This window comes from Ranitomeya imitator, chromosome 6 (assembly GCF_032444005.1).
Source record: "Ranitomeya imitator isolate aRanImi1 chromosome 6, aRanImi1.pri, whole genome shotgun sequence".
Lineage (NCBI taxonomy): Eukaryota > Metazoa > Chordata > Amphibia > Anura > Dendrobatidae > Ranitomeya > Ranitomeya imitator.
The window spans coordinates 244,729,531-244,755,803 of NC_091287.1; the positions used below are offsets into that span (position 1 = coordinate 244,729,531).

Consider the following 26,273-nt stretch of genomic DNA (forward strand, 5'->3'; position numbering starts at 1 on the left):
TAGAAACACAGCCCATTCTGACGTCTGTGTTCTTGCCTTTCAGCTCTGGTCAAAGTCCTATCGCACTGCATAGGCTCAGGTTTATGCTCAGATAATACCGCCAAATGGTGCACAGATTTACGCTCACGCAAGCGTCGACCGATCTGAATAGCCAAAGACATAGACCCATTCAGACCAGCAGGCATAGGAAATCCCACCATGACATCCTTAAGGGCTTCAGAGAGACCCTTTCTGAAGATTGCTGCCAAAGCACATTCATTCCATTGAGTGAGCACAGACCACTTTCTAAACTTCTGACAATAAATCTCTATCTCATCCTGACCCTGACACAGAGCCAGCAAATTTTTCTCTGCCTGATCCACTGAATTAGGTTCATCGTACAGTAATCCGAGCGCCAGAAAAAATGCATCAATATTACATAATGCAGGATCTCCTGGCGCAAGGAAAAATGCCCAGTCTTGAGGGTCGCCACGTAATAAAGAAATAATAATCTTAACTTGTTGAACTGGGTCACCAGAGGAGCGAGGTTTCAACGCCAGAAACAGTTTGCAATTATTTTTGAAACTCAGAAATTTAGCTCTATCTCCAGAAAACAAATCAGGAATAGGAATTCTTGGTTCTAACATATAATTCTGAACCACAAAGTCTTGAATATTTTGTACTCTTGCAGTGAGAAGATCCACACATGAAGACAGACCTTTAATGTCCATCACCACACCTGTGTCCTGAACCACCCAAATGTCTAGGGGAAAAAAAAGGCAAAACACAGTGCAAAGAAAAAAAAAATGGTCTCAGAACTTCTTTTTTCCCTCTATTGAGAAGCATAGTACTTTGGGCCTCCAGTACTGTTATGAATAGGTAATTCAGAACCACAATGGACCTTGAAGTTCAGAGCACACAAGTGACCTGACAAAAACCACAAAACATAGGACGAGCTCTGAGACGTGGAAACTCTGCTGACCGCAATCCCTAAACCTATCAAACCACACTAGAGGTAGCCGTGGATTGCGCCTAACGCTCCCTATGCAACTCGGCACAGCCTGAGAAACTAGCTAGTCCTGAAGATAGAAAAATAAGCCTACCTTGCCTCAGAGAAATTCCCCAAAGGAAAAGGCAGCCCCCCACATATAATGACTGTGAGTTAAGATGAAAATACAAACACAGAGATTAAATAGATTTAGCAAAGTGAGGCCCGACTTACTGAATAGACCGAGGATAGGAAAGATAGCTTTGCGGTCAACACAAAAACCTACAAACAACTAACGGTACGGAGGTGCTCCCTCTGCATCTCAGAGCTTCCAGCAAGCAAGCAAAACCAAAAAAGCAAGCTGGACAGAAAATATAGCAACAAAAGTAACACAAGCAGAACTTAGCTTATGCTGAGCAGACAGGCCACAGGAACGATCCAGGAGGAAGCAAGACCAATACTAGAACATTGACTGGAGGCCAGGATCAAAGCACTAGGTGGAGTTAAATAGAGCAGCACCTAGCGACTTAACCTCATCACCTGAGGAAGGAAACTCAGAAGCCGCAGTACCACTCGTGACCACAGGAGGGAGCTTGATCACAGAATTCACAACAGGGGAGATGAGCCATGCATACAGGATGGGAGGGGGGTGAGATGAGCCATGCATACAGGATTGGAGAGGGGGAGATGAGCCATGCATACAGCATGGTGGGGAGATCAGCCATGCATATGGGGGGAGATGAGCCATGCATACAGGATGGGAGGGGGTGAGATGAGCCATGCATACAGGATGGGAGGGGGGAGATGAGCCATGCATACAGGATAGGAGGGGGGAGATGAGCCATGCATACAGGTTGGGAGGGGGGGAGATGAGCCATGCATGCAGGATGGGAGGGGGGGGGGAAATGAGCCGTGCATTCAGGATGGGAGGGGGTGAGATGAGCCATGCATACAGGATGGGCGGGGGGAGATGAACCATGCATACAGGATGGGGGGAGATGAGCCATGCATACAGGATGGGATGTGGGGTGAGATGAGCCATGCATACAGGAAGGGAGGGGGGTGAGATGAACCATGCATACAAGATGGGAGGGGGTGTGTGAGATGAGCCAATCATACAGGATGGGGGGGGGGGTGAGATGAGCCATGCATACAGGATGGGGGAGATGAGCCATGCATACAGGATGGGAGGGGGAAGATGAGCCATGCATACAGGATGAGAGGGGGGAGATGAGCCATGCATACAGGATGGGAGAGGGGGTGAGATGAGCCATGCATACAGGATGGGGGGAGATGAGCCATGCATACAGGATGGGAGGGGGGAAGATGAGCCATGCCTACAGGATGGGAGGGGGGGAGATGAACCATGCATACAGGATGGGAGGGGGGAGGGGGGAGATGAGCCATGCATACAGGATGGGAGGGGGGAGGGGGGAGATGAGCCATGCATACAGGATGGGAGGGGGGGGGAGATGAGCCATGCATACAGGATGGGAGGGGGGAGATAAGCCATGCATATGCAGCGCCCCAGAGTCCTGGTCGTTGCAGTAATGTCGTTCTTCCACCAGGGGGAGTGATGTTATGTCTGATGGCAATAAAGGAGATCACCTTACCAGGTATCACAAACCACACAACACACTTCACACTCCAGTCCACCAGGGGGAGCTATGCTCCTATTTAGTAGGGCACTCCTCACAGTTGGGTAAAACTGGTGGTCTGGATAGGAAGTTAGTTAGAATCTGACTGGGCTTCACCCAGGCAGCACCTGTCAGGCAGACAGGTGGGAAGGAGGAACATCAAACAGCTGCAGACAGAGAGGTCCCTGACAGGGGTGGGATCCTGTCAGAGGCCTAGCCAGAGGATTACGGAGCTGCGCCTGCCCCACGTGCGGCAGCATGCTAAGAAAGGACACGAAGAGAATTGCGTTGCTGAGAGTGAGAAACGAAGTCATAGCACAATGAGAGGAATCCAGAGGGAGTTCTGCCCTGCAATAGGCTGCCTCCCTCTGAGGCGCAGAAGCCGGTAGCCAGAAGTGTAAGGAACTCTATGCTTTACTTTAGAGACTGGCAGGACAGTTAATTCCACGTTAGCTGCCCGACCTTACACCCAGGAGCCACGGTGGCAACTTGTGGGGGCTGGGGCGTCGTAGGGTCCCTGTAAAAAGCCTCAGGCCATCAGTCATACGGGTTTGTTCTATCCATACCATCTGGGGGACAGAGAGAGAGAAAGAGACAGAACATCTAGAACACCAATATCAGTTGTGAGGACCTCACCGAGAAGCTCAGCAGGGAGGGACTACAACACTCAGGCGCTAGAGGAAGGCTACTGATTTCCACCTGGATAAGGGGACTCTGGAGTTGCCTTCAGACCGGCCGGACTCTGCCTGCCCTGTGATCTGGTGCTCTGGACTGTGGACGCTGAAGCCTTCAGTAAAGGTAAAGAGACTGCAACCTTGTGTCCTCGTTATTCACTGAGCCTTGCAACATCCACCATTCTCCATCTACACTCCGGGAAGCCCTGGGGATACACTTCACCTGTGGGAAGGTATACCATCTAGCTGCCGTAACATCACCCCAGCGGACTCCTAAGGCTTCTTTCACACTTCAGTTGTTTGGCGTCAGTCACTTCCGACATAGTGACGGATTGACGGATCCGTCACAATTGTTGAGAAAACGGTTCTAACGGATCCGTTTTTTTGACGGATCCGTTACTTGGGGGTTGTCTGGGAAAAGTATCTACTTTTTGGAGCATGCGCAATTGAAAAAGCGGATTGGGGCGACGGATCTGCCGAAATGACGGTCGCGACGGATCCGTCGCCCATAGGCGGCCATTCTATGGAATGGCGGATGCGACGGATCCGTCGCGATCTGCCATTTCGGCGCTGACAAAAAACGTTTGAATGTCCGTCTATGTCTAGACAACGTCCGCCAAATTTCGACGGATCCGTCGCATGGCGGATGGAACGGACGACCATCCGTCACAATTCGTCGCTAATGCAAGTCTATGGGAAAATAATGGATCCGCCAAAAAAAAATGACGGATCCGTTATTTGAGGAAAATGGCGGTTTTAGACTGACGCCAAACAACTGAAGTGTGAAAGAGGCCTAAGCAGCGTCGGTCACCCTGACCGAATACCACAGGTGGCATCACGAACATTGTCCTATTAACTTTCGTCCTTTTATTGGACGCCCCTCAAAGGGCCACGGACCGGGTGAGGCCATCGTGACATCCCTGACGAGAACCGAAGGGCCCGGCTCCGAGTACCCCATTGCCCTGACGTGGGGGCGATCCACATACAGGATGGGAGAAGGGGGAGATGAGCCATGCCTACAGGATGGGAGGGGGGGGGAGATGAGCCATGCATATAGGATGGGAGGGGGTGTGTGAGATGAGCCATGCATACAGGATTGGGGGGGGGGGTGAGCCATGCACACAGGAAGGGAGGGAGGGTGAGATGAGCCATGCATACAGGATAGGAGGGGGGATATGAGCCATGCATACAGGATGGGAAGGAGGGGGGGGGGGTGAGATGAGCCATGCACACAGGATGGAAGGGGGGGAGATGAGCCATGCACACAGGATGGAAGGGGGGGAGATGAGCCATGCATGCAGGATAGGAGGGGGGATATGAGCCATGCATACAGGATGGGAAGGAGGGGGGGGGGGGGTGAGATGAGCCATGCACACAGGATGGAAGGGGGGGAGATGAGCCATGCACACAGGATGAAAGGGGGGAGATGAGCCATGCATGCAGGATGGGAGGGGGGGAGATGAGCCATGCATGCAGGATGGGAGGGGGGGAGATGAGCCATGCCTTCAAGATGGTGGGGGGGCATTATACAGTATGGAGCATCATGTGTGGCCATTATACACTATTCAGCATCATGTGGGGTTGTTATACAGTATGTGGAGCACTGTGTGGCCATATTTTTTTGTTTATAATTATTGTTTATGAAACAGTGTGATTAGCAGCACTAAATGGGTATGGTTGGGGCGTGGATATGGGTGTGACTAGTTGTGAAATGTGTGGTCAGAGGCGTGGCCTAAAAATTGCTGTAAACTTTGTCCATCTTTCCCTTCTTCAAAAGTTGGGAGGTATGCGGTTGGGTTGGGAGCTATGGTATATCTAAGGATGAGGTCTGGAAAAGCTGTTAGCATGTGCTCGTATTTCACAAAGGGGGAATGACTACATTACATAACAGACCTGACAGTAGTGGCCCCGGCACAGCCGGTTTCACACTTGTGCGCATGCTCTGTAGACAGCCGTGATAACGCTAGGAGGAGCAGTGAGGACTGACAGCTTTGTATCAGGTTGTGGCGATGTGCGCGTGTGCAGACACCGGCACAGGATGATGTAGTCGCCTGCCAGTGCCAGCCCCAGGCTCTATCTGACTCTGCTCACCGCTCCCTCTGATCCAGGGCAGGTTTTACCCGGCTCTCCGCGTCAGTGCACTGACCAGCTGCGGCCACCGTCTCTACGTCATATCCCAGAAGTGACGACAACAGTGCTACATGGAGAGTAGTAGAGAGGCTGCATAAGCGGTGAGGAGAATCCGGTGAGTACGGTAGGGCGCTCCGGGGTGATGGCAGGGTAGTGTGTTAGCACCGGCTGACCTCGGTGCAGGGGACGGATTGCTGCTGTGTGTGTTCCTCCGCCTGTAATAGCACTCCGTCACCTCACAGTGTTCTGGTCACGCGTGGACTGCACAGTTCTACAATGTTTCCTTCATGTGTGATCCATAGTGTGTGATCAGCGCTTCTCTCAGACTGGCATGGTGTCAGCCACGGGCAGAGTGCGTCATGTGAAGAGCCAGCTGTACCTCTGCATTGTCCTACTTGTGTTATAGGGACTCAGGGCATGATGGTGGCCCCTGCCCCTCGCCAGGGCGTGATGGTGGCCCCTGCCCCTCGCCAGGGCGCGATGGTGGCCCCTGCCCCTCGCCAGGGTGTGATGGTGGCCCCTGCCCCTCGCCAGGGCGCGATGGTGGCCCCTGCCCCTCGCCAGGGCGTGATGGTCGCCCCTGCCCCTCGCCAGGGCGTGATGGTGGCCCCTGCCCCTCGCCAGGGTGTGATGGTGGCCCCTGCCCCTCGCCAGGGTGTGATGGTGGCCCCTGCCCCTCGCCAGGGTGTGATGGTGGCCCCTGCCCCTCGCCAGGGTGTGATGGTGGCCCCTGCCCCTCGCCAGGGTGTGATGGTGGCCCCTGCCCCTCGCCAGGGCGTGATGGTGGCCCCTGCCCCTCGCCAGGGCGTGATGGTCGCCCCACAGCCCACCACACAGTGTAATGGCCGACTACAGTATGATAGTTGCCCCCCCCCCACAGCCAACTACATAGTATCATAGCCATATAACAGTATAATGCTCCCCCTAATACAGAATGATGGCCGCCACTGCCTCCAACACAGTATCTTGGTGGTCCATAGCATGATAATCTCCACAGCCTCCCCACACAGTATGATGGTCCTCACACATATTTTGATGGTCCCCCACTACAGTATAATCCCCCAATGCAATATGAGGGTCCCCTACGAGGCTGAAGTTGGTTTCTTATTCGGCAATTTTTTCTTTTCTGTATTTTATAGGTTTAACAACAAAAAATAATCATCACAATAATAAAACACAATGCAGCGAGGAGCCCTGATGTGAATACGCTTAAAAAAGGCTACAAAAACAATAAAACTGGCACAAAAATGGGCATCAAAGTGGGCACCAAAGAGCGCTGAAGAAAGGGTTAAATGCCTTTGGGCCACTGATCTCACACTGCAGACATATAGAACAGGGCGCCCCAAATCAAAACCTGTTATTTCCAGCCTGGCCCAAATGGGTTCTGGGCACCAGAACTGGCATCAAAATGGGCAAACAGCCCATTTTCACAGATTTGAATAAGTAACTGATGTTTTTAAGGGGTTAAATGCCTTTGGGCCACTGATCTGACACTTAAAATACACAGAAAGTGATGCCCTTCATCAAACCCAGGTCCCTACAGCCTGGCCCAAATGGGTTCTGGGCACCAGAACTGGCATCAAAGTGGGCAAACAGCCAATTTTCACAGATTTGAATAAGTAACTGATGTTATTAAGGGGTTAAATGCCTTTGGGCCACTGATACGACACTTAAAATTCACAGACAGTGATGCCCTGCATCAAACCCAGGTCCCTTCAGCCTGGCCCAAATGGGTTCTGGGCACGAGAACTGGCATCAAAGTGGACAAGCAGCCCATTTTCACAGATTTGAATAAGTAACTGATGTTTTTAAGGGGTTAAATGCCTTTGGGCCACTGATACCACAGTGCATACATATAAAACAGGGAGCTCCACATCAAAAACAGGTCTCTCCAGCCTGGCCCAAATGGGTTCTGAGCATCAGAACTGGCATCAAATTGGGCAGACAGTTAATTTTGGTCATTTGAATAAGTAACTGATGTTTTTAAGGGGTTAAATGCCTTTGGGCCAATGATACCACAGTGCATACATACAGAACATGGAGCCTCACATAAAAAACAAGTCCCTCCAGCCAGGCCCAAATGGGTTCTGGGCACCAGATCTGACATCAAAGTGGATAAAAATCAATGTTTTTTTTAAAGAAATCAAAAAAATCGTATTTTTTTTATTTAAATCAAATTTTTTTCAATAAACTGCTTTTTGAGGAAAATATTTTACCATCCAAAGGTTCTTCCATCATGAGATAAAGCTGAGTTGTTTAACTCAGTAGAATAAAGGCTGTATATGTGTAACATTCACAATGCCATTCTCTTCCAGAGGTTTCTGCAGGATTAGTGGGCAGTTTCTCTCCTATGTTATCACAGACGCTCACTTTACGTACGCTGTTTTCAAAACTGAATTTGACTCCGCAGAGGTCCCAGCCTCTTCTTCACGGCAAAAATGTTACAACATGAACAGAGTTGAGAAAAAGACCTTAATCCTATTGTTCTACAAACCTATGAATACAGAATCAACCCCTTCAGTGCCAAGTCCAAGAAGTTAGACAATATGTTTCTGATTGTTTGGAGTGGAATAGATCTGCACAACACAAGAAGAATGTGAATCTAAGTGTGAGGAGGAGGAAGGGCAAGCAGATAAGAAAATGAAAGTGAAACTTTGAGCACAATACTGCAGCATAGCCACAGACAGACAAGTCTGGATCTGTTTGTCTGTACGATCTGAGGTTTATTACATTCTTTCCTTATAATGGCAGCAGGCCGTAAAAGAGACCCAGTTTGGGAATATTTTAATGAAGCTCCTTCGCCTATCGGTAAGGCAGGCATGCGTGCAAAATGCAAACGATGCAACAAAGAGATGCAAGGCCTGGTGGCGCGAATGAGGCAACATCATGAGAAGTGCAGTGATGAAGATGACTCATGATGTTGCCTCATTCGCGCCACCATGCCTTGCATCTCTTTGTTGCATCGTTTGCATTTTGCACGCATGCCTGCCTTACCGATAGGCGAAGGAGCTTCATTAAAATATTCCCAAACTGGGTCTCTTTTACGACCTGCTGCCATTATAAGGAAAGAATGTAATAAACCTCAGATCGTACACACAAACAGATCCAGACTTGTCTGTCTGTGGCTATGCTGCAGTATTGTGCTCAAAGTTTCACTTTAATTTTCTTGTCTGCTTGCCCTTCCTCCTCCTTACACTTAGATTCACATTCTTCTTGTGTTGTGCAGATCTATTCCACTCCAAACAATCAGAAACATATTGTCTAACTTCTTGGACTTGGCACTGAAGGGGTTGATTCTGTATTCATAGGTTTGTAGAACAATAGGATTAAGGTCTTTTTCTCAACTCTGTTCATGTTGTAACATTTTTGCCGTGAAGAAGAGGCTGGGACCTCTGCAGAGTCAAATTCAGTTAGGTAGAAACTTTGATTTAAATCAAGCCTTACTGACTAGTGATTTAAATCGTGATTTAAATCAGTTAGATTTAAATCAAATCCACCCTGGGACAAACGGCTCTTTTTCACAGATTTGAAGAACTAACTGATGTTTTTAAGGGGTTAAATGCCTTTGAGCCACTGATACCACAGTGCATATGTCAGGAAACAGGAGGAAGTCCTGATTACTTCAATTACACATACAGAGCTCTGAGCTGCAATGCCTGCCAGCACAAGGCTGGAATTCTGAGCCACTCTTTCTCCCTCCCCCGCTCTACAGCCATAATGTAAGACGAGCCTGCCAGCTTCATTGAAGAATTTATATGGCCCTGTGGTGCTGTCACGATAATGCCAAAAAATGTCATATTGTGAGTGTAGTTTCAGAAGGACATGGCTAACTACACACACATACTCACAATGCAGCTGCGACCCCTTGCTCTTCCCCGCCCCTCAGCTTCACTCCTACCCAAAACAAAGCCTATGATAGAGACTGGGCAACCTGATACTAATGGTGGGCAGGGTGTGGCTTTAAACTGCAGGTGACCAATCCGGCAAAGCCATCTGTTGTCCCTCCCCTCTCACTCAGGAATGCCTTTGTCTGAGACCTTGGAATAAGGTAAAGAACTATCCGATCAGTGCATATCATTAATCAGCCCTTTAGTGATGTCACAAGCTCAGAAGTATAAGTCACTATACTCTTAAGGCCCCTTCACATTAAGCGACGCTGCAGCGATACCGACAACGATCCGGATCGCTGCAGCGTCGCTGTTTGGTCGCTGGAGAGCTGTCACACAGACCGCTCTCCAGCGACCAACGATGCCGGTAACCAGGGTAAACATTGGGTAACTAAGCGCAGGGCCGCGCTTAGTAACCCGATGTTTACCCTGGTTACCATCCTAAAAGTAAAAAAAACAAACGCTACATACTTACCTACCGCTGTCTGTCCTCCAGCGCTGTGCTCTGCACTCCTCCTGTACTGGCTGTGAGCACAGCGGCCGGAAAGCAGAGCGGTGACGTCACCGCTCTGCTTTCCGGCTGACCGACGCTCACAGCCAGTACAGGAGGAGTGCAGAGCACAGCGCTGGAGGACAGACAGCGGTAGGTAAGTATGTAGCGTTTGTTTTTTTTACTTTTAGGATGGTAACCAGGGTAAACATCGGGTTACTAAGCGCGGCCCTGCGCTTAGTTACCCGATGTTTACCCTGGTTACCAGTGAAGACATCGCTGAATCTGTGTCACACACACCGATTCAGCGATGTCAGCGGGAGAGCCAGCGACCAAAGAAAGGTCTGGCCCTCTAGCCCCGACCAACGACATCACAGCAGGATTCTGATCGCTGCTGTGTGTCAAACTAAACGATATCGCTAGCGAGGACGCTGCAACGTCACGGATTGCTAGCGATATCGTTTAGTGTGAAGGTACCTTTAGACCAGCCTTCAGTCTTGGCCGGGAAGCGATCTAACACAGCTTGGCAAAGCTGTTCCATGCATCTGGATGTATTTATTCTCCTAAGCCACAGGCCAGTCAAGATGATACCATGACATAACCTGTAAGTTCTCTTTTCAATGTTTATCCTATTTTATTTTGTAATCTGTAGTGTACCGTATTTTCCGGCTTATAAGACGACTTTTTAACCCCTGCAAATCATCTCAAAAGTCGGAGGTCGTCTTATATACGCCGGGTACGGCATGTGCAGGGAGCGGTCCTGTATGGTTCCCAGGATCTAAAGGAGAGGAGACTCTCCTTCATGCCCTGGGATCCATATTCATGTAAAAAAAAAAAGAATAAAAAAAAAAAATATGGGATATACTTACCCTTCGACGGCCCGCGGCTCTCAGCGGTGCAAGGGCCGGCCTCCGATCCTAAGGATGCATTGAGCGAAGGACCTTTGAACAAAGTACTGCAGTGTGCAGGCGCCGGAAAGGTCAGAGAGGCCCGGCGCCTGCGCAATGCAGTGCTTTCCTCTGCCCTCAACAGGGCAGACAAAGTACGCCTGCGCCGGAGCCGTGGCTGAAGATCAGAAGAGGACGTCTTGGAATGAAGATGGGAGGCGCCGCAGCGGACCAGAGACACCCATCAGAGCGGGACCGCCCCTGGGTGAGTATAATATAACGTCTTTTTCTCCTCTTTCAAGTAACATCGGGGGCTTATCTACAGCATCACAGAATACTGTAGATAAGCCCCTGATGCCGGTGGGCCTACCTCACCCGCGATTTTCGGGGTGACAGGTTCCCTTTAAGTTGACAGCGCCCCTCGGCCGTTGTAGACGTCACGGGCCTCAGTAACTAACTGCAGCGCAGTGGTGATGTGAGCCATTAACGTAACATCACCTGCAGCCAAAACACTGAGACCAGAGAGGCAGTATTGTGTTGCAGATTTATGTTTATTATGGGGTCCAAAAAATAAAGAGTTTTAAAGCATAAAATTTAACAAATTTAAAGGTTTAAATTTGTATTCTTTCCCCTAGTTTTAAAATTAAGAAATTATCTTTTTTGTTTCACGAATTTAAAAACATTTTTTCACCCCTGATAAGTATATAAAAATACAAGTTTGGTTTTGCATTATTTGTTAATGCTCGGAGAATTTTATGGCCTGTTCATTTTTACAGGCTCATTGAATGTCATTAAAACCCACAAAGCAATGGAATGGTTTTGTGATGATTTGTGCGTAAGCCAACTCCTTTATCTATTTGACAAATTTTATGGTACTTTTTTCGCTACATTTACAGCTCTGGCAAAAATTAAAAGACCACGGCAAAATATTCAGTTTGTCTGAGTTTTCTCTTTATAGGTATATTTTTGAGTAAAATGTAAATTGTTCTTTTATTCTATAAACTTCTGACATGTCTCTGAATTTCCAAGTGTGATGTGTGAGATGCTATGTGGGTATCATTTTTGTGTATTTTTCTATTTTACTTATTTTCATGGTGTTCTCTTGTAGAAGGAGTTTTTTCTAATTGATGAATGGCTGTTGCTGCCATCTCATATCAGCCCCCACAGCACTGTATTGTTGTCTTCTCACCGGATCAGTGAATAATCTTGTTTGCTAATATGCTAATGACATGTGACCTAGCTTGTTGAAACAATGAGCCCCTGAGACCTTCCCCTCCTGACCTGTGAATGAGGAGGGAGGCTTAAAATATCAGAGAGGTGAGACAGAGATCAGTCCTGTGTGGAATGATGATGTGTTCACAGCATCTCAGAGAGAAAGAAGAGTATATGGACTATGTTATCCTATGCTGGATTGTTGGGCTTTTATCCTATTACTGAACTGCATTCGTGTTCTGGACTATTTTATCCTTTGTGTGGTGGATCGTATATGGACCTTTCGTATTTTTGCCTAAATAAAGGTCTTGGAGTTGCTCACTATTCTCTTGCTCTGTTGATTGTGTGATACCGGAGAAGGACCCTGTGACCCCAAGCAATACATTTTGTATTGTTTTTCTGAAAAGGAGAAATGGTCAAAATAAAAAAAAAAAACCCAGTGCTTTCAGACCTCAAATAATGCAAAGAAAACAAGTTCATAATCATTTAGAAACAACAATACTAATGTTTTAACTCGGGAAGAGTTCAGAAATCAATATTTTGTGGAAGAACCATGATTTTTAATCACAGCTTTCATACGTCTTGGCATGCTTTCCACCAGTCTTTCACACTGCTTCTGGGGCAAAAATGTAAGCAGTTCTTCTTTGTTTTATGGCTTGTGACTCTCCATCATCCTCTAGATTACATTCCAGAGGTTTTCAATGGGGTTCAGGGCTGGAGATTGGGTTGCCCATGACAGGGTTTTGATGTGGTGGTCTCTTAATTTTTGCCAGAGCTGTATATGTAGCTGCATAATATAAAAATGTGCTTTTCTTTATCGCCTCTCATTGGGGGACACAGGAACCATGGGTGAATGCTGCTGCCACTAGGAGGCTGACACTATGCAAATAAAAAAGTTAGCTCCTCCTCTGCAGTGTACACCCCACCGACTGGCATTATACTCTCCAGTTTAGCTTAGTGTCAGTAGGAGGTGGACACGGGTCTTTCATTAGACCCTTATCTACCTCAATGTGCGTCGTTTCTTTTCAGGTTTTCGGAGGGATACAGGGTGAACAGTCACACCTGTAGTCCCACAATGCGGACTATGAGTACGGCGTGTACTGCCACCCCGTATCCTCATAGATCCTTCTGCAGGACCAAGAGCCTAGCACACAAGCGTGCTGAGAAGTCCGGTCCTGCATCCGTCCCCCACCCACTCGCCCACCAGAGCCTGTCGGTTGCGGAGACGAGGACGTCCATCAGCCCCTGGACGTCTGATACCTTCCAGGTTAGTACCGGCGTGGGATGTCTAAGGTGAGTATTTTCTTCTCCCCATCCCACAGATTCTCAAGGGTGCCTTATTTAAGGGAGTTTTCAGGCGCAGGTCACCTTACCTCCTTTCTGGAGCTGGGCCCCATTTCTTTCAGCCGCCGCACTGCTTCTTTGGCGGCGGCCGCCTTGCCCCTGGGCCCGGCGCGGTTTCTTTACTATAGCACAGCTTTACTATAGCACAGCTCTGCTAGCCGCCGCACCGCTGGTCCGGCCGCTCTCAGCGGCGTCCTTTCTATCAGTACGGCCTTCTCGGTCCGCCGCACTGCCTGCGGCTGCCCGGCTCCGGCCGCTGCAAGCGGCCGTTCATTAATTTCTTCAGTGCGGCGGCTCTGCTAGCCGCCGCGCCGCTGCGGGTCCCTGCAGCTTTGCTTTCCCAGGTCGCTGTATGCGGCCGTCCAACCCGTTATTGCGCGGCGGCTTGCAGGCCGCCGCACTGCTTTGCATCTGCCGCGGTGTGCGGCGTCTCCGCTTCTGCGCCGATCCTGCCCTTAGATGCTGCGGCCTTCTCCGGCACCTATCTCTCATCTCCCAGGGCAGGTCCTTCCTTCCAGTTCACTGGCAGGTGGTGACAACGGACGCCAGCCTGATCGGCTGGGGTGCGGTTTTTCGCCACCTGACGGTTCAGGGCCGTTGGTCGTTGCAGGAATCATCTCTGCCAATCAATGTCCTCGAGATTCGGGCCATCTTTCTGTCCCTCCGCCACTGGGAAAGGATCCTCAGGGGCCTTCCAGTCCGGATCCAGACAGACAACGCCACGGCTGTGGCTTATGTCAACCATGAGGGGGGAGACCCGGAGCTCCTTGGCCCTTGCCGAGGTATCCAAGATCCTCCTTTGGGCAGAGGCAACGGTTCCGGTGATATCCGCGGTGCATATCCCCGGCGTGGACAACTGGGCCGCCGACTTCCTCAGCCGCGAGGGCCTCGCGGCAGGGGAATGGTCCTTGCATCCGGAGGTCTTCCATCAGATTTGTCTTCGATGGGGGACTCCGGATGTGGATCTCACGGCGTCTCGAATCAACAGGAAGGTTCCGCAGTTCGTCTCCAGGTCCCGCGATCCTCTCGCAGTGGGCGTCGATGCCCTGGCCATTCCTTGGTCACAGTTCGAGCTGCCCTACCTGTTCCCACCCCTTCCATTACTTCCCAAGCTGTTGAAGAAGATCAAAGCGGAAGGGGTGCCGGTCATCCTGATCGCCCCGGATTGGCCCAGGAGAGCTTGGTTCGCGGAGCTCGTCAACCTTCTCGCGGACGCTCCCTGGCGCCTTCCAGACAGGCCCGATCTGCTGTCCCAGGGTCCGATCTGCCACCCGAATTCTCGGTCGCTCAGTTTAACGGCGTGGCTGTTGAGACCGCGGTTCTAAGAGCGTCCGGCCTTTCGGACCGGGTGATTCACACCATGATTCAGGCTCGGAAGCCTTCGTCTTCCAGGATCTACTACCGCACCTGGAAGGCTTACTTCCGTTGGTGCGAGTCCAACCGCGTTCCGCCTATGTTTTTTTCCCTGCCTTCTCTTTTGGCCTTCCTTCAGGCAGGACTGGATTCGGGCCTGGCTCTTAGCTCCCTGAAGGGTCAGGTCTCTGCCCTTTCCATCCTCTTTCAGAAGACCTTGGCCTCTCGGCCACAGGTTAAGACCTTCTTTCAAGGGGTAGTCCATGCTGTCCCGCCGTACAGAGCCCCTGCGGAGGCATGGGACTTAAACCTGGTACTGGACGTTCTGAGGGTTTCTCCCTTTGAACCTCTTAGGGAGATTCCTTTATCAGTTCTATCTTGGAAGGTGACTTTTATTCGGACTCCCATGACAGCACACGAGAGAGGGGATCCGCCCTTCAGGAACAGGAAACCTACAGATACAAAAGGGCGGCACCTCTCCCCATGCATCAGTTGGTTTCCTGTTCCTGGAGGGACTGGATCCTACAAGAAGATTGCTAGCAGATTCCAGGCCGGCCGGACCGATTCGGGTAGCGAGGGGGTCTCCTACCTCGGCCGGTGCGGAGTACCTGAAGCAGACACGGTGGCTCTGGCAGGGCTGCACGGCAGTGTCTGATCAGCGTGGAGCGGTCGCCAGGGGGTATCCTGTCTCCGGAAGCCGCGCGTGGTATGTATAAAGGTCCTCCTCCCTTGAGGCGCGGCTGATCCCCTGCAGCTGCGAGGGGGGGGTGGAAAGTGGCTACAAGCGCGGCATAATTACGCTGGCTGAAGGAGGGGCTATATATCGGCTCCAGGAGCGCGATCCTTGCTCCTGGTCTCCTAACTGAAGATGGAGTCTGTTCAGGATCAGCAGCCTCTGCTGCTGGATGAAGTGCCTCAGAAATCCATGGAGAAGGATCGTGAGAAAAAGAGCGATGGGTCTGGCCGCAGAAGCTCCTCCAGACAGGGGTCTGGAGCGTCAACCAGAAAAGATCCCCCTCGTACTTCGGTATCTTCTGGGTGTGGGGCAGCCACTGGTAAGTGACCTTCGAGAAAGTTCACTTAGTGACTAGTGTCCCCTCATATGTTTTATGCAGGGAAGGAAAAACGTCAGTAAGGCGAAGCATAGGGAATGTGCCATCTGCGGGGTTCCCTTGCCTGACTCACACCCTAAAAAACTATGTGACCCCTGTATCCAGCAGACGGTGAGGTTCTGGAAGGAGGGGAGGGGGTATAGCATGTAGATCTTACACTCTAGTCTACCTTACTTATCCCCGTAGGTAGCCGAAGAATCCTCCTCTATTACGGCCAGTCTCAAAGAGATGATTAGAATGGAGGTTAAGGAGTCCTTTAAAAACCTTTCACAGTCAGGAGGTTCTAGGCAGAGAACTGAGTGGTGCCAATACAACAAATCTTAGAGTTCCTACAAAAGGGGTTTGAGTTGCCCTCCACGAATTCGAACTGATCTCTGGCCTCAAGATTAACGTCGATAAATCTGAAGCCTTGTTCATTAACACCCCCAGGGAAACTCAAAACAACATAACAGCACAATTTAAGTTTACCAAAAATGAGCAGTATTTAACCTATCTCGGCATTAATCTAACCTCCAATAGGTCGACCCTATTTAAATGGAACTATGCCCCCTTAATTAGAAATCTCAAATCAGACCTCTCCAGATGGTCATCTATGTCCCTATCCTGGTTGGGTAGACTTCACGCCATTAAGATGGTCTCCCTACCACGATTTCTGTATATTTTCCGCTCTTTGCCCATTCCTTTACCTTCCAAAACGCTACTAGATATACATAACACGATCTCCAAATTTATATGGCAGGGGAAAAGACCTAGGATAAGACTAAAAACCATGTTTATTAATAGAAGAAGAGGAGGTTTGTCTTTGCCTAACTTCACTCTATACTATAGAGCGGCTCAATTAGCTCAACTAATAAGTGCCAACGCGGACAAACATAACACACCCAGATGGGTGAATCTTGAATCTCACCTCCTGACCCCATTCTCCCTACCAGGCCTCATGTGGTCGTCGCAGAGACTCCCGAGGGGGCTTCACACATCAGCTCCATTCACAGCACATTCCCTGATGCTATGGAGGAAGGAAAGATTTAAACACTCCCTACAATCCAAAACTTCCTTAATGACGCATATCTTTCATAACCCAGCTTTTCCTCCAGGGTTGGAACCTCGCCCTTTCCACTGGTGGGTATCTAGGGGTTTAGTTACCCTTAAAAATCTTACTTCGCCTTTTAACATCCTACTCACCAAACAAGAGTTTATCCAAAAGCACTCCCCACCAAATTCTGAAATTTTACATATCATCCAAATCTTTCATTTTGCTGAACAAATTTTAGGACATGGTGTCACTCACCGCCCATCAGGTTTTGAGCAAATGTGTTTGTATGACCCATTGGGCAAGGGAGCTATCTCTTTGATATACTCAACCCTAAATGCAATATCAGAGGAAGTAAAACTCAAATATATGATTCAATGGGAAAGAGACTTTAATAAAATAATGTCCCCATTGGAGTGGCAAAAATGCTGCTGCTCTCTCTCCAAGGGTAGTCTCCAAACCTCATTAGTTGAAACATCCATCAAGCTCCTACATAGGACATATTTGGTCCCGAGCAAATTACATGCCATCTACCCAAATATGTCGGATCGGTGTTTCAGGGGGTGTGGAGCCCTGGGCGACTTGAGGCACACGTGGTGGGATTGTCCGGTTGTTTCCACTCTTTGGTTAAAGATTAAATCTATTGTAGAGGAGCTTTATGGTGGGACGATTCAGTTAGATGCAACGGTGTTCCTGTTGGGGGCCAAACACCCGGGCTTCTCCAACAAACTCCATATTCTAGTTAACCAGCTGTTCCTCGCCACTAAGCTACACATTGCAACAAAATGGAAAGCAACTACCCTATCTTTTTCCTCGGTAATAGACAAAATGAACACCATCATGCTATTTGAACGAATACAAGCTACAAGAGATGATGCATGGGAGCCTTACTATCAAATATGGAGGCCGTGGATCGAAAGGAACTCTGGCAGTAATCTCGACCAAGTTTTATCATTATGAGACCAACTTGTTGCCAGATTGACCATCTTGGACTCGCCCTTTATACCCGACTATTGATGATGCTCTGATACAGTAATGGATCTCTTACCGCCCCCCTCCCCCTTGTCTTTTTCAACCTCTTGTCTTTGTATGCGTGTGTAAATGTATTGTCTAAATGTTCCCAAGGTTAATTTAGAATTTGATTATGCTTATGTATATTCCGCTGCGCGGGATATTGTTGTGTATTTTTCTTGGTTTTTCTTTGAAAAATAAAAACAAGTTGAAACTAAAAGGGGTTTGAGTTAAAACTCTCTCCTAGTACCCTTAGAGTACAGGTCTCAGCTTTAGGTGCCCTGTTTTCCTGTAATATAGCTAATAACTACTGGATAGCAAGGTTTATTAAGGCGGTTAGTAGATCCACACCAGTGCATAAAGACAGAACAGTTCCATGGGATTTAAATTTAGTTCTGTCCTCTCTCACTAAACCCCCCTTTGAACCTCTGCAGGAGGCCTCGATCAAAATGTTGACACTCAAAACAGCCTTCCTGATTGCCATAACCTCAGCTCGCAGGATAGGGGATATACAGGCGCTTTCCAGAGCTCCTCCATACACTGAAATCTTGTCAGACAGAGTAGTCCTTAGACCAGACCCAGCATATCTACCAAAGGTGGCGACACGTTTCCATAGATCACAGGAGATAGTTTTGCCGTCCTTTATTCCTAATCCCTCTAATCCTAAAGAGCAGGAGCTTCATACGTTAGACGTCAGGAGATCTCTTCTTCAGTATATTTCAGCTACTGATAATTGGAAGAAAGATGGGGCTCTGCTTCTTTCCTTCCAGGGTCCAAAGAAAGGGTTTAGAGTATCAAAATATTTACTGGCTAAATGGATTAGGGAAACTATCTCTCTAGCTTATACAGCAGATGGGGGGCCAGCTCCGCAGAATCTAAAGGCACATTCCACCCGGGCCATGGCGTCATCCTGGGCGGAAAGATCTGGAGTGTCAGTGGAGCAGATATGTAAGGCGGCCACATGGTCATCCCCTTCCACTTTCTTTAAACACTATCGGTTGGATTTGGGGTCCTCCTCTGATCTTTCCTTTGGGTTAAGGGTGCTACAATCTATAGTCCCTCCCTAAGGTAGCTTACATCTCTGTAAATCTCTCATGTGCTGTCATGGGAGTCCGAATAAAGCATTAAGCTACTTACTGGTAGCGGCATTTTTCGGAGGCCCATGACAGCACCCTTAGTTCCCTCCCTATTCACGTGGGGGTAGCACTTCCTATAGTGTATATAATGATAGATTTCACGAGTGGTATCTAGTTCGATACAATAGGATTGTTTTGTATATAAACTGTATATAATGTATATTTGTGTACCACTAACCGCGGTAGTCCTCTCAAGCTCTGAAATACAACTGATGCATGGGGAGAGGTGCCGCCCTTTTGTATCTGTAGGTTTCCTGTTCCTGAAGGGCGGATCCCCTCTCTCGTGTGCTGTCATGGGCCTCCGAAAAATGCCGCTACCAGTAAGTAGCTTAATGCTTTCTTGTGGCCATCACGTCTATTCGCCGCGTTTCCGAGTTGGCGGCCCTGTCTTGCCGCCCTCCGTTTTTGGTCATTCACCAGGACAAGGTGGTCTTCCGGCCCCCACCTTCTTTTCTTCCTAAGGTGGTTTCCACCTTCCACCTCAACGAGGACATCGTTCTACCTTCCTTTTGTCCAGCTCCGACTCATCCTCTGGAGCGATCATTGAACAAGCTGGACCTTGTCAGGGCGGTGAGGATCTATCTGGACAGAACGTCCACTTTCCGGAAGACGGATTCCTTTTTCGTCATTCCTGATGGCACGCGCAGAGGCCAACTAAAGCGACTATTGCTCGCTGGATCAGATTGGCAATTTTGGAGGCTTACCGGGTCAAGAACAGAGTGCCCCCTCCTGGGATTAAGGCTCACTCTACCCGGGCAGTCGGCGCCTCCTGGGCGGTGCACCACAGGGCTTCCGCCCTACAGCTTTGCAAAGCGGCAACTTGGTCTTCCATCTACACGTTCGTCAAATTTTACAAGGTCCATACCTACGCTTCGGCGGACGCCAGCCTAGGCAGAAGGATCTTGCAGGCGGCAGTGGTGAGTGCTCTGACCTGATGGAAGTCTGTCTTTCCCACCCGTGGGACTGCTTTGGGACGTCCCATGGTTCCTGTGTCCCCCAATGAGAGGCGATAAAGAAAACAGGATTTTTGGTTGCTTACCGTAAAATCTGTTTCTTGAAGCCTCCATTGGGGGACACAGCTCCCTCCCAATGTTTCTGTTGTCATCTGTTTTATGACTGTTCTCACGTTTACAGTTCTCAAGTTTGTGGTTATGGTTTTTCAACCTTGTTCTTTTCTCCTACTGCTTTCTCACTAACTGAAGAGTATAATGCCAGTCGGTGGGGTGTACACTGCAGAGGAGGAGCTAACTTTTTTATTTGCATAGTGTCAGCCTCCTAGTGGCAGCAGCATACACCCATGGTTCCTGTGTCCCCCAATGGAGGCTTCAAGAAACAGATTTTACGGTAAGCAACCAAAAATCCTGTTTTTTTAGTATGTTTATTATCATGTCAGGTGGCTTACATTTTTGATCATGATAATATATTAAGAGATACTTAGGCCCAGAAATATTTAAACAGTGCCACAAGTTTTGGCATTTTAGCTGTTTGCCAAAACATATAGAAGATACAGCTATAGTTAATATCGGCTTAAAGTGCAGACTCTCAGCATTAGAGCTCACTCGCATGAGTTTGTAAATCGGACGAGTTCAGTTCGAGAAAACATCGTATTACACTCTGACCTATGTTATTAAATGAGTCGGTGTTCATCTGCAAGTTTTTTTTCTCAGCTTGGATGGAACTGAGAAAAAATCGCAGCATGCTGTGATTGTCTATGAGAATCGGATCGCACTCGCCAATGCAAGTCAGAGCGTGAAAAAAAAAAATTGCACAGCACACGGACCATGCGTGTACTGTCCAATTTTTATGCACACACCTGAAAGGAAACCTGACATATCAGAAGTCAAGTACAGTAAATTCACAGCCCGAACCATCAGAATAAATAGAAATATGTCCCTGAGATTTGTAATCAGTGCTTTGCGTGTGTAGTTTTCTACCCTTGCAGTTAGCAAATAAGTAAATGAAAAAAAAAAAATGGCATCGGGTCCCCCCCTATTTTTAATAACCAGCTAAGGGAAAGCAGACAGCTGTGAGATGATCTTAATAATCTGTATGAGCTTACCAGCTGTGAACTGCACTAATCTTACGATGTTCACATCTGGTGGATGACACAGAGGTTACAGTGAGAACCGCTGGCTGTGATCTTAATGATGTCACCGCTCGTCACGTTCGCTGAACACTAGTGACGACATATTCAATATGACAACTTAATGTTATCAAATTCTATGTAGTACATTTGGCTTCAAAATCCTCATTATACCCAAGGATAAAATCCTTGAAGGGTCTAGTTTCCAAAATGGTGTCACTTGTCAAGGGTTTCCACTGTTTAGACACATCAGGGGCTCTCTAAACGCGACATGGCGTCCGCTCTCGATTCCAGCTATTTTTGTGTTCAAAAGCCCTGCTGTGCACTCAAACAGTAGTTTTCTCCCTCAAATTGGGTATCTGCGTACTCGGAAAAAGTTGCACAACAAATTTGGGGTTCATTTCTCCTGTTACTCTTGTGTAAATAAAAAGTGTGGGGCTAAAGTGAAATTTTTGTGAAAAAAAAATTAAATGTTCGTTTTTTCCTTCCACGCTGAGTGAAAGTCTTTATATGCTGATTTTCTTTGTTTTTTAGGTTTTCCTTTTAAGAAGTAAAGACTTAACGTTGACATGAGTACAGGACAAAATATCCCAATCTATTTTTGTAAGGTAAGTTTATTTGTTAATGTAATTATTCATCATTGGTAAGCTAATGATCTTTTCACAAAGCTACTCTTTAGATTATTTTGGCTCTAAAGTGTAATGTGGAGACGTTATACTCATCTTTCCATTTCTGCCTATTTTTCTCAGTCGCCCATGACAGCACTACCAGAGAGAGGGGATCCGCCCTTCAGGGACAGGAAACCTATAGGATAAAAGGGCGGTACCTCTCTCCTGCATCAGTTTGGTTTCCTGTCCCTGACGGGGACCCTTCTAGGATTCGGTACCTGGATATGAAGAACCCGGAGCCGGCCAGTCGGGTTATGGCAGCGGGGAGGCCCCTGTCCCGGCCGGTGAGATGTCCGATGCCGCCACTGCTGGGACCGATGGGTCTGCAGAGTGTGCGGGGGGAAGCGCAGCCGCCACTCCGGATAGGAGGTAGGGGCTTCAGGGACCCGGACGCCAGGAAGACCGCGCAGAATGGGCACTTCCGGTTTCGGGGTGGCGCGTGCCTGGGTCCTGGGCAGTGCACGCATGCGCAGAAGGAAAAACAAAATGGAGATTCAGCGCTTTCCCAGTGACACAGCCTTGGAGGAGGGGGCTGGTATTGGCGCCATGTTTAAAATGAGAAGTGATGCGCAATTCATTGCTGCATGCCGTCCAAAGCCATGGAGGACAGCGATCAGCAGCTCCACACGCCGCAGCCACTACAGCAGCCGCAGCAGCAGTGCCACCACCAGCGTAAGCCAGATGTGCAAAGGAAGAGATCCTCTGCCGAAACTCACAATACCCGGTCCAGCAGCCATTCCACACAGCGTAACAAAGGTTCCAGTGTTGTAAACCAGCCGACACCACCACCTACGGATCTGATACAGGATCCTACACCTCCTCCAGAACCGATACCTGTGGCTGCGCAAGATGGGTGAGTGATCTTCGTGAAAGTTCAGTAGTGTAATGGGGTACCCTCTTCTCTGTTTGTTTTAGGCAAGGAAAAGAATGGGGAAAACTAAACACAGAACCTGCCCACTGGGTGAAAAACCCTTACCGCAGTCCTGGGATAAGAAGTTGTGTAATTCCTGTATAGGACAAGTCCTCTGTGAGGAAATCCCAAACTTCGCCTCTGAATTACGATCCGTAATAAAATCAGAGGTAGAGATGGTATTTAAATCCCTTAAAGGGGAAAGGGTTAAAGATAAATCTCCCATACCCTATTCACACTCCGATTCCTTTAGTTCTGACATTGGAGACTCAGACGGGATTCCTCCTCTTCCTCGGATAACGAGAGCGGAGGTCACCACTGCTTTCCTTTAGATGAAGTTGATGCACTTGGGAAAGCAGTAAGATCGAGCATGGGCGTCCTAGATCCCCGGGCTGACAAGACAGTACAGGTCAAAAAAAGCGCAGAGTAGTTCCTATTAATGAAAACATCCAAGCCTTAATTAAAAGGGAGTGAGAAAAGCCAGACAGAAAAAACTCGTTGGTACCATCCCTTAATAGGAAATATCCCTTCGAGGAAGAGGCTTCTACTTTGTGGGATAAAGCCCCTAAACTTGACGTAGCAGTAGCCAAGGCCTCAAAAAAATTTGCTTTGCCCTTTGAGGACATGGGAACTCTGAAGGATCCCCTTGACAAAAGAGCGGATACCTTCCTTAAAGGTGCATGGGAGTCGGCAGGTGGATGCTTAAGGCCAGCAATAGCAGCCGCATGCACTTCTAGATCCCTTATGATTTGGATTGATAATTTGGAAAAACAAAAAAAGGATGGCATATCGAGGAATAAAATAATAGAATCTATTCCCATAATTAGAGGGGCGGCAGCCTTCCTGGCAGACTCTTCAGCTGACTCCGTTAAACTCACTTCTAAATCAGCAGCCCTATCAAATGCAGCCCATAGGACCTTATGGTTAAAAAGCTCGCCAGGCGACCTACAAACCAAACAGAAACTTTGCTCACTCCCATGTGAGGGAAAATTTTTGTTTGGGGAGATCCTGGATGATATTTTACAAAAAGCAGGAGACAAGAAAAAAGGGTTTCCCATACTGGCCGCACCATATAATAATAATTTTATTTATATAGCGCCAACATATTCCGCAGCGCTTTACATTTGCTAAACGGCCCTTTCAGAATAGAATTTTTTTTCGGAGACTGCCACCAAGAGAGCAGAACAGATGGGATGATGGGGAAAAGGAGAGATAGAGGCTTCCTTTTCGGTAATTCCTCAAGAGATAAAAAAAACCCACTAAGTGACACCTCCCCCAGGGTGGGAGGGAGATTATCTCAATTCCTCCTGGCCTGGGAAAAAATCTCAACCAGTGTCTGGATATTGAATCTGATAAAATCGGGACTTCAAATAGACTTTACTTCCCTTCCTCCCCAAAATTATGTGGTCACCCTGCTAAAATCCTCACCTCAACAACAACAGGCGTTAGAACAGGAGATCGTGAAGCTCATAAACAAAGCCGTCATCCATGAAGTTCCCACAAGGGAAAAAGGAACAGGTTTTTATTCCCTGTTATTCCTAGTTCCAAAACAGGACGGATCCTTCCGCACGATAATAAACTTGAGGAAGCTGAACAGTTATGTAAAGAACCAAAGGTTCAAAATGGAGTCAATAAAATCAACAATAAAAAACCTGTTTCCGGACTGTTTCATTATAGTGTTGGATCTCAGCGACGCGTATTATCAAAACAAAAAATATTAAATCTTGTCTCAAAAGCTCGCTCCAACCCTCGTATGACCCTTAGAAGGGCAATGTCATTGCTAGGGTCCCTTTCTGCCTGCCTCCCAGCAGTCCAGTGGGCACAACTCCACACGAGAAACCTCCAGTGGGACATTCTGAGGAATCCGAATACACTAAGGGGACGTCTAGAAGACCACATCACTCTAAATTCAACCACTATTCATTCCCTAGTTTGGTGGTTGGATCCCAACAACCTGTCAAAAGGGGTCCCTTGGGTAATAGAGGTATCTCGAATAGTTACCACAGATGCGAGTCCCACAGGGTGGGGAGATCACCTGGGCAACAGTGTCACTCAGGGAATCTGGAGGGGTAAGGAATACAAAGCTTCTTCAAACCAAAAAGAACTCTGGGCGGTGGGCCGCGCTCTATTATCCTTCCTTCACAACCTACAGGGGCATCATGTCCGGGTGTTTTCGGACAATCAGGTAGTGGTAGCCTACCTGAATCACCAGGGAGGGACTAGATCTCACGCCCTTATGAAGGCCACTTCCGAAATCTTCAGTTTAGCGGAGAACAGCTTCCTATCCCTTTCTGCACTACATATAAGAGGAGTAGAAAATCTGAAAGCAGACTTCTTAAGCCATACCCATTTAAAACAGGGGGAATGGACTCTAAATCAAAGCATCTTCGATCAGATTACAAAGCTGTGGGGGGTCCCTGTAATAGAATAATAATAATAAAAGAATTTTGTTCTCTAGACCTCAGGGGGGCCCTCAGGCGCTGGATACATTCACGATTCTCTGGACTCAGGGTCTCGCATATGCTTTTCCTCCTCCTATGCTTATTCCGGCAGTTCTGCGGAAAAACAGACAGGACAGGGCGAGACTCATTCTAATAGCCCCCCTTCTGGCCCAAAAGGACCTGGTTTTCCTGGCTGAGGATGCTATCGGTCACCGATCCGTGGGTTCTTCTGGATCGGGTTCTTCTGGATCTTCCGGACCTCCTATCACAGGGACCAGTGCTCCACCCTCAGTCAGAGAGTCTCCACTTGACAGCGTTGAACTTGAGAGGTCACTACTAAAGGAAGGGGCTTTTTGGATAAATTAGTTTCCACACTGTTAAAAAGTAGGAAAACTGTAACCACTAAAATATACGGCAAAACTTGGAAAAAGTTTCTGTTCACATCTGGGGTGAAATTACAAGATGGGGTCCAAATTCCTAAGGTGTTAGAATTTCTACAAAAAGGGTTAGACCTGGGCCTCTCAGTAAGCACCCTGAAAGTACAAATAGCGGCCTTGGGGGCATTATACAGTGAAAACCTAGCTGCTAATCCATGGTTAACATGGTTTATCAAAGCTGCTATCAGATCGAAACCCATAAAAATAAAAAGACTACCAACTTGGGACTTAAACCTAGTCTTGTCAGCTCTAACAGAAACCCCGTTCGAGCCTATAGATTCAATACCCATTAAAACTTTATCACTTAAAACAGCCCTTCTAACAGCCTTAACATCTGCCTGTAGTATAAGTGATCTCCAGGTCCTATCTGCAAGGCCACCCTTTACACAAATCCTGGGTGATAGGCAGGGTCTGTTCTCAGGATAACCCTATCTACCCAAGGTTGCGTCCAAATTACACAGGTCCCAGGAGTACTCGTCCACAGGAAACACAGTTCCCGAGGGGCTGACACTCCACAAGAGCTATGGCGACCTCCTGGTCCGAAAGGTGGGAGGTATCAATAGACCAAATCTGTAAGGCGGCCACCTGGTCATCACCTTCAACCTTTTTTAGACACTACTGTTTAGACCTAGCCTCTTCATCTGACTTAACCTTCGAATGAAGGGTTCTGCAGGCTGTGGTCCCACCCTAAAGCAATAATCTCTGCAATTCTCTTTGGTAGTGCTGTCATGGGCGACTGAGAAAAGCATAGTTACTTACCGATAACGGTGTTTCTCAGAGCCCATGACAGCACCTGCTTATTCCCCCCTTATCACATGTGCGGCGAGCACGTTTATTTAAAAGAAGTGTGTTTTTCTAATATAG

General features: G+C 48.2%; 1 protein-coding gene across 3 annotated transcripts in view; it reads left to right on the forward strand.

Annotated features, from left to right (window-relative positions):
• Positions 1-5,222: 5,222 nt before the first annotated feature.
• Positions 5,223-26,273, forward strand: part of LOC138642411 (uncharacterized) — a 114,861-nt gene continuing 93,810 nt past the window's right edge. For 2 of the 3 annotated variants that reach the window (XM_069730549.1, XM_069730548.1), the window contains exons 1-2: positions 5,223-5,523; positions 21,488-21,561. Coding sequence is in view for 2 of the 3 variants with exons in the window: in XM_069730548.1 (XP_069586649.1) it covers positions 21,523-21,561 (39 nt within the window). In the remaining variant the exon portion in view is untranslated. The remainder of the gene's footprint in view (positions 5,524-21,487; positions 21,562-26,273) is intronic. The other variant, XM_069730550.1, reaches the window with a different exon arrangement.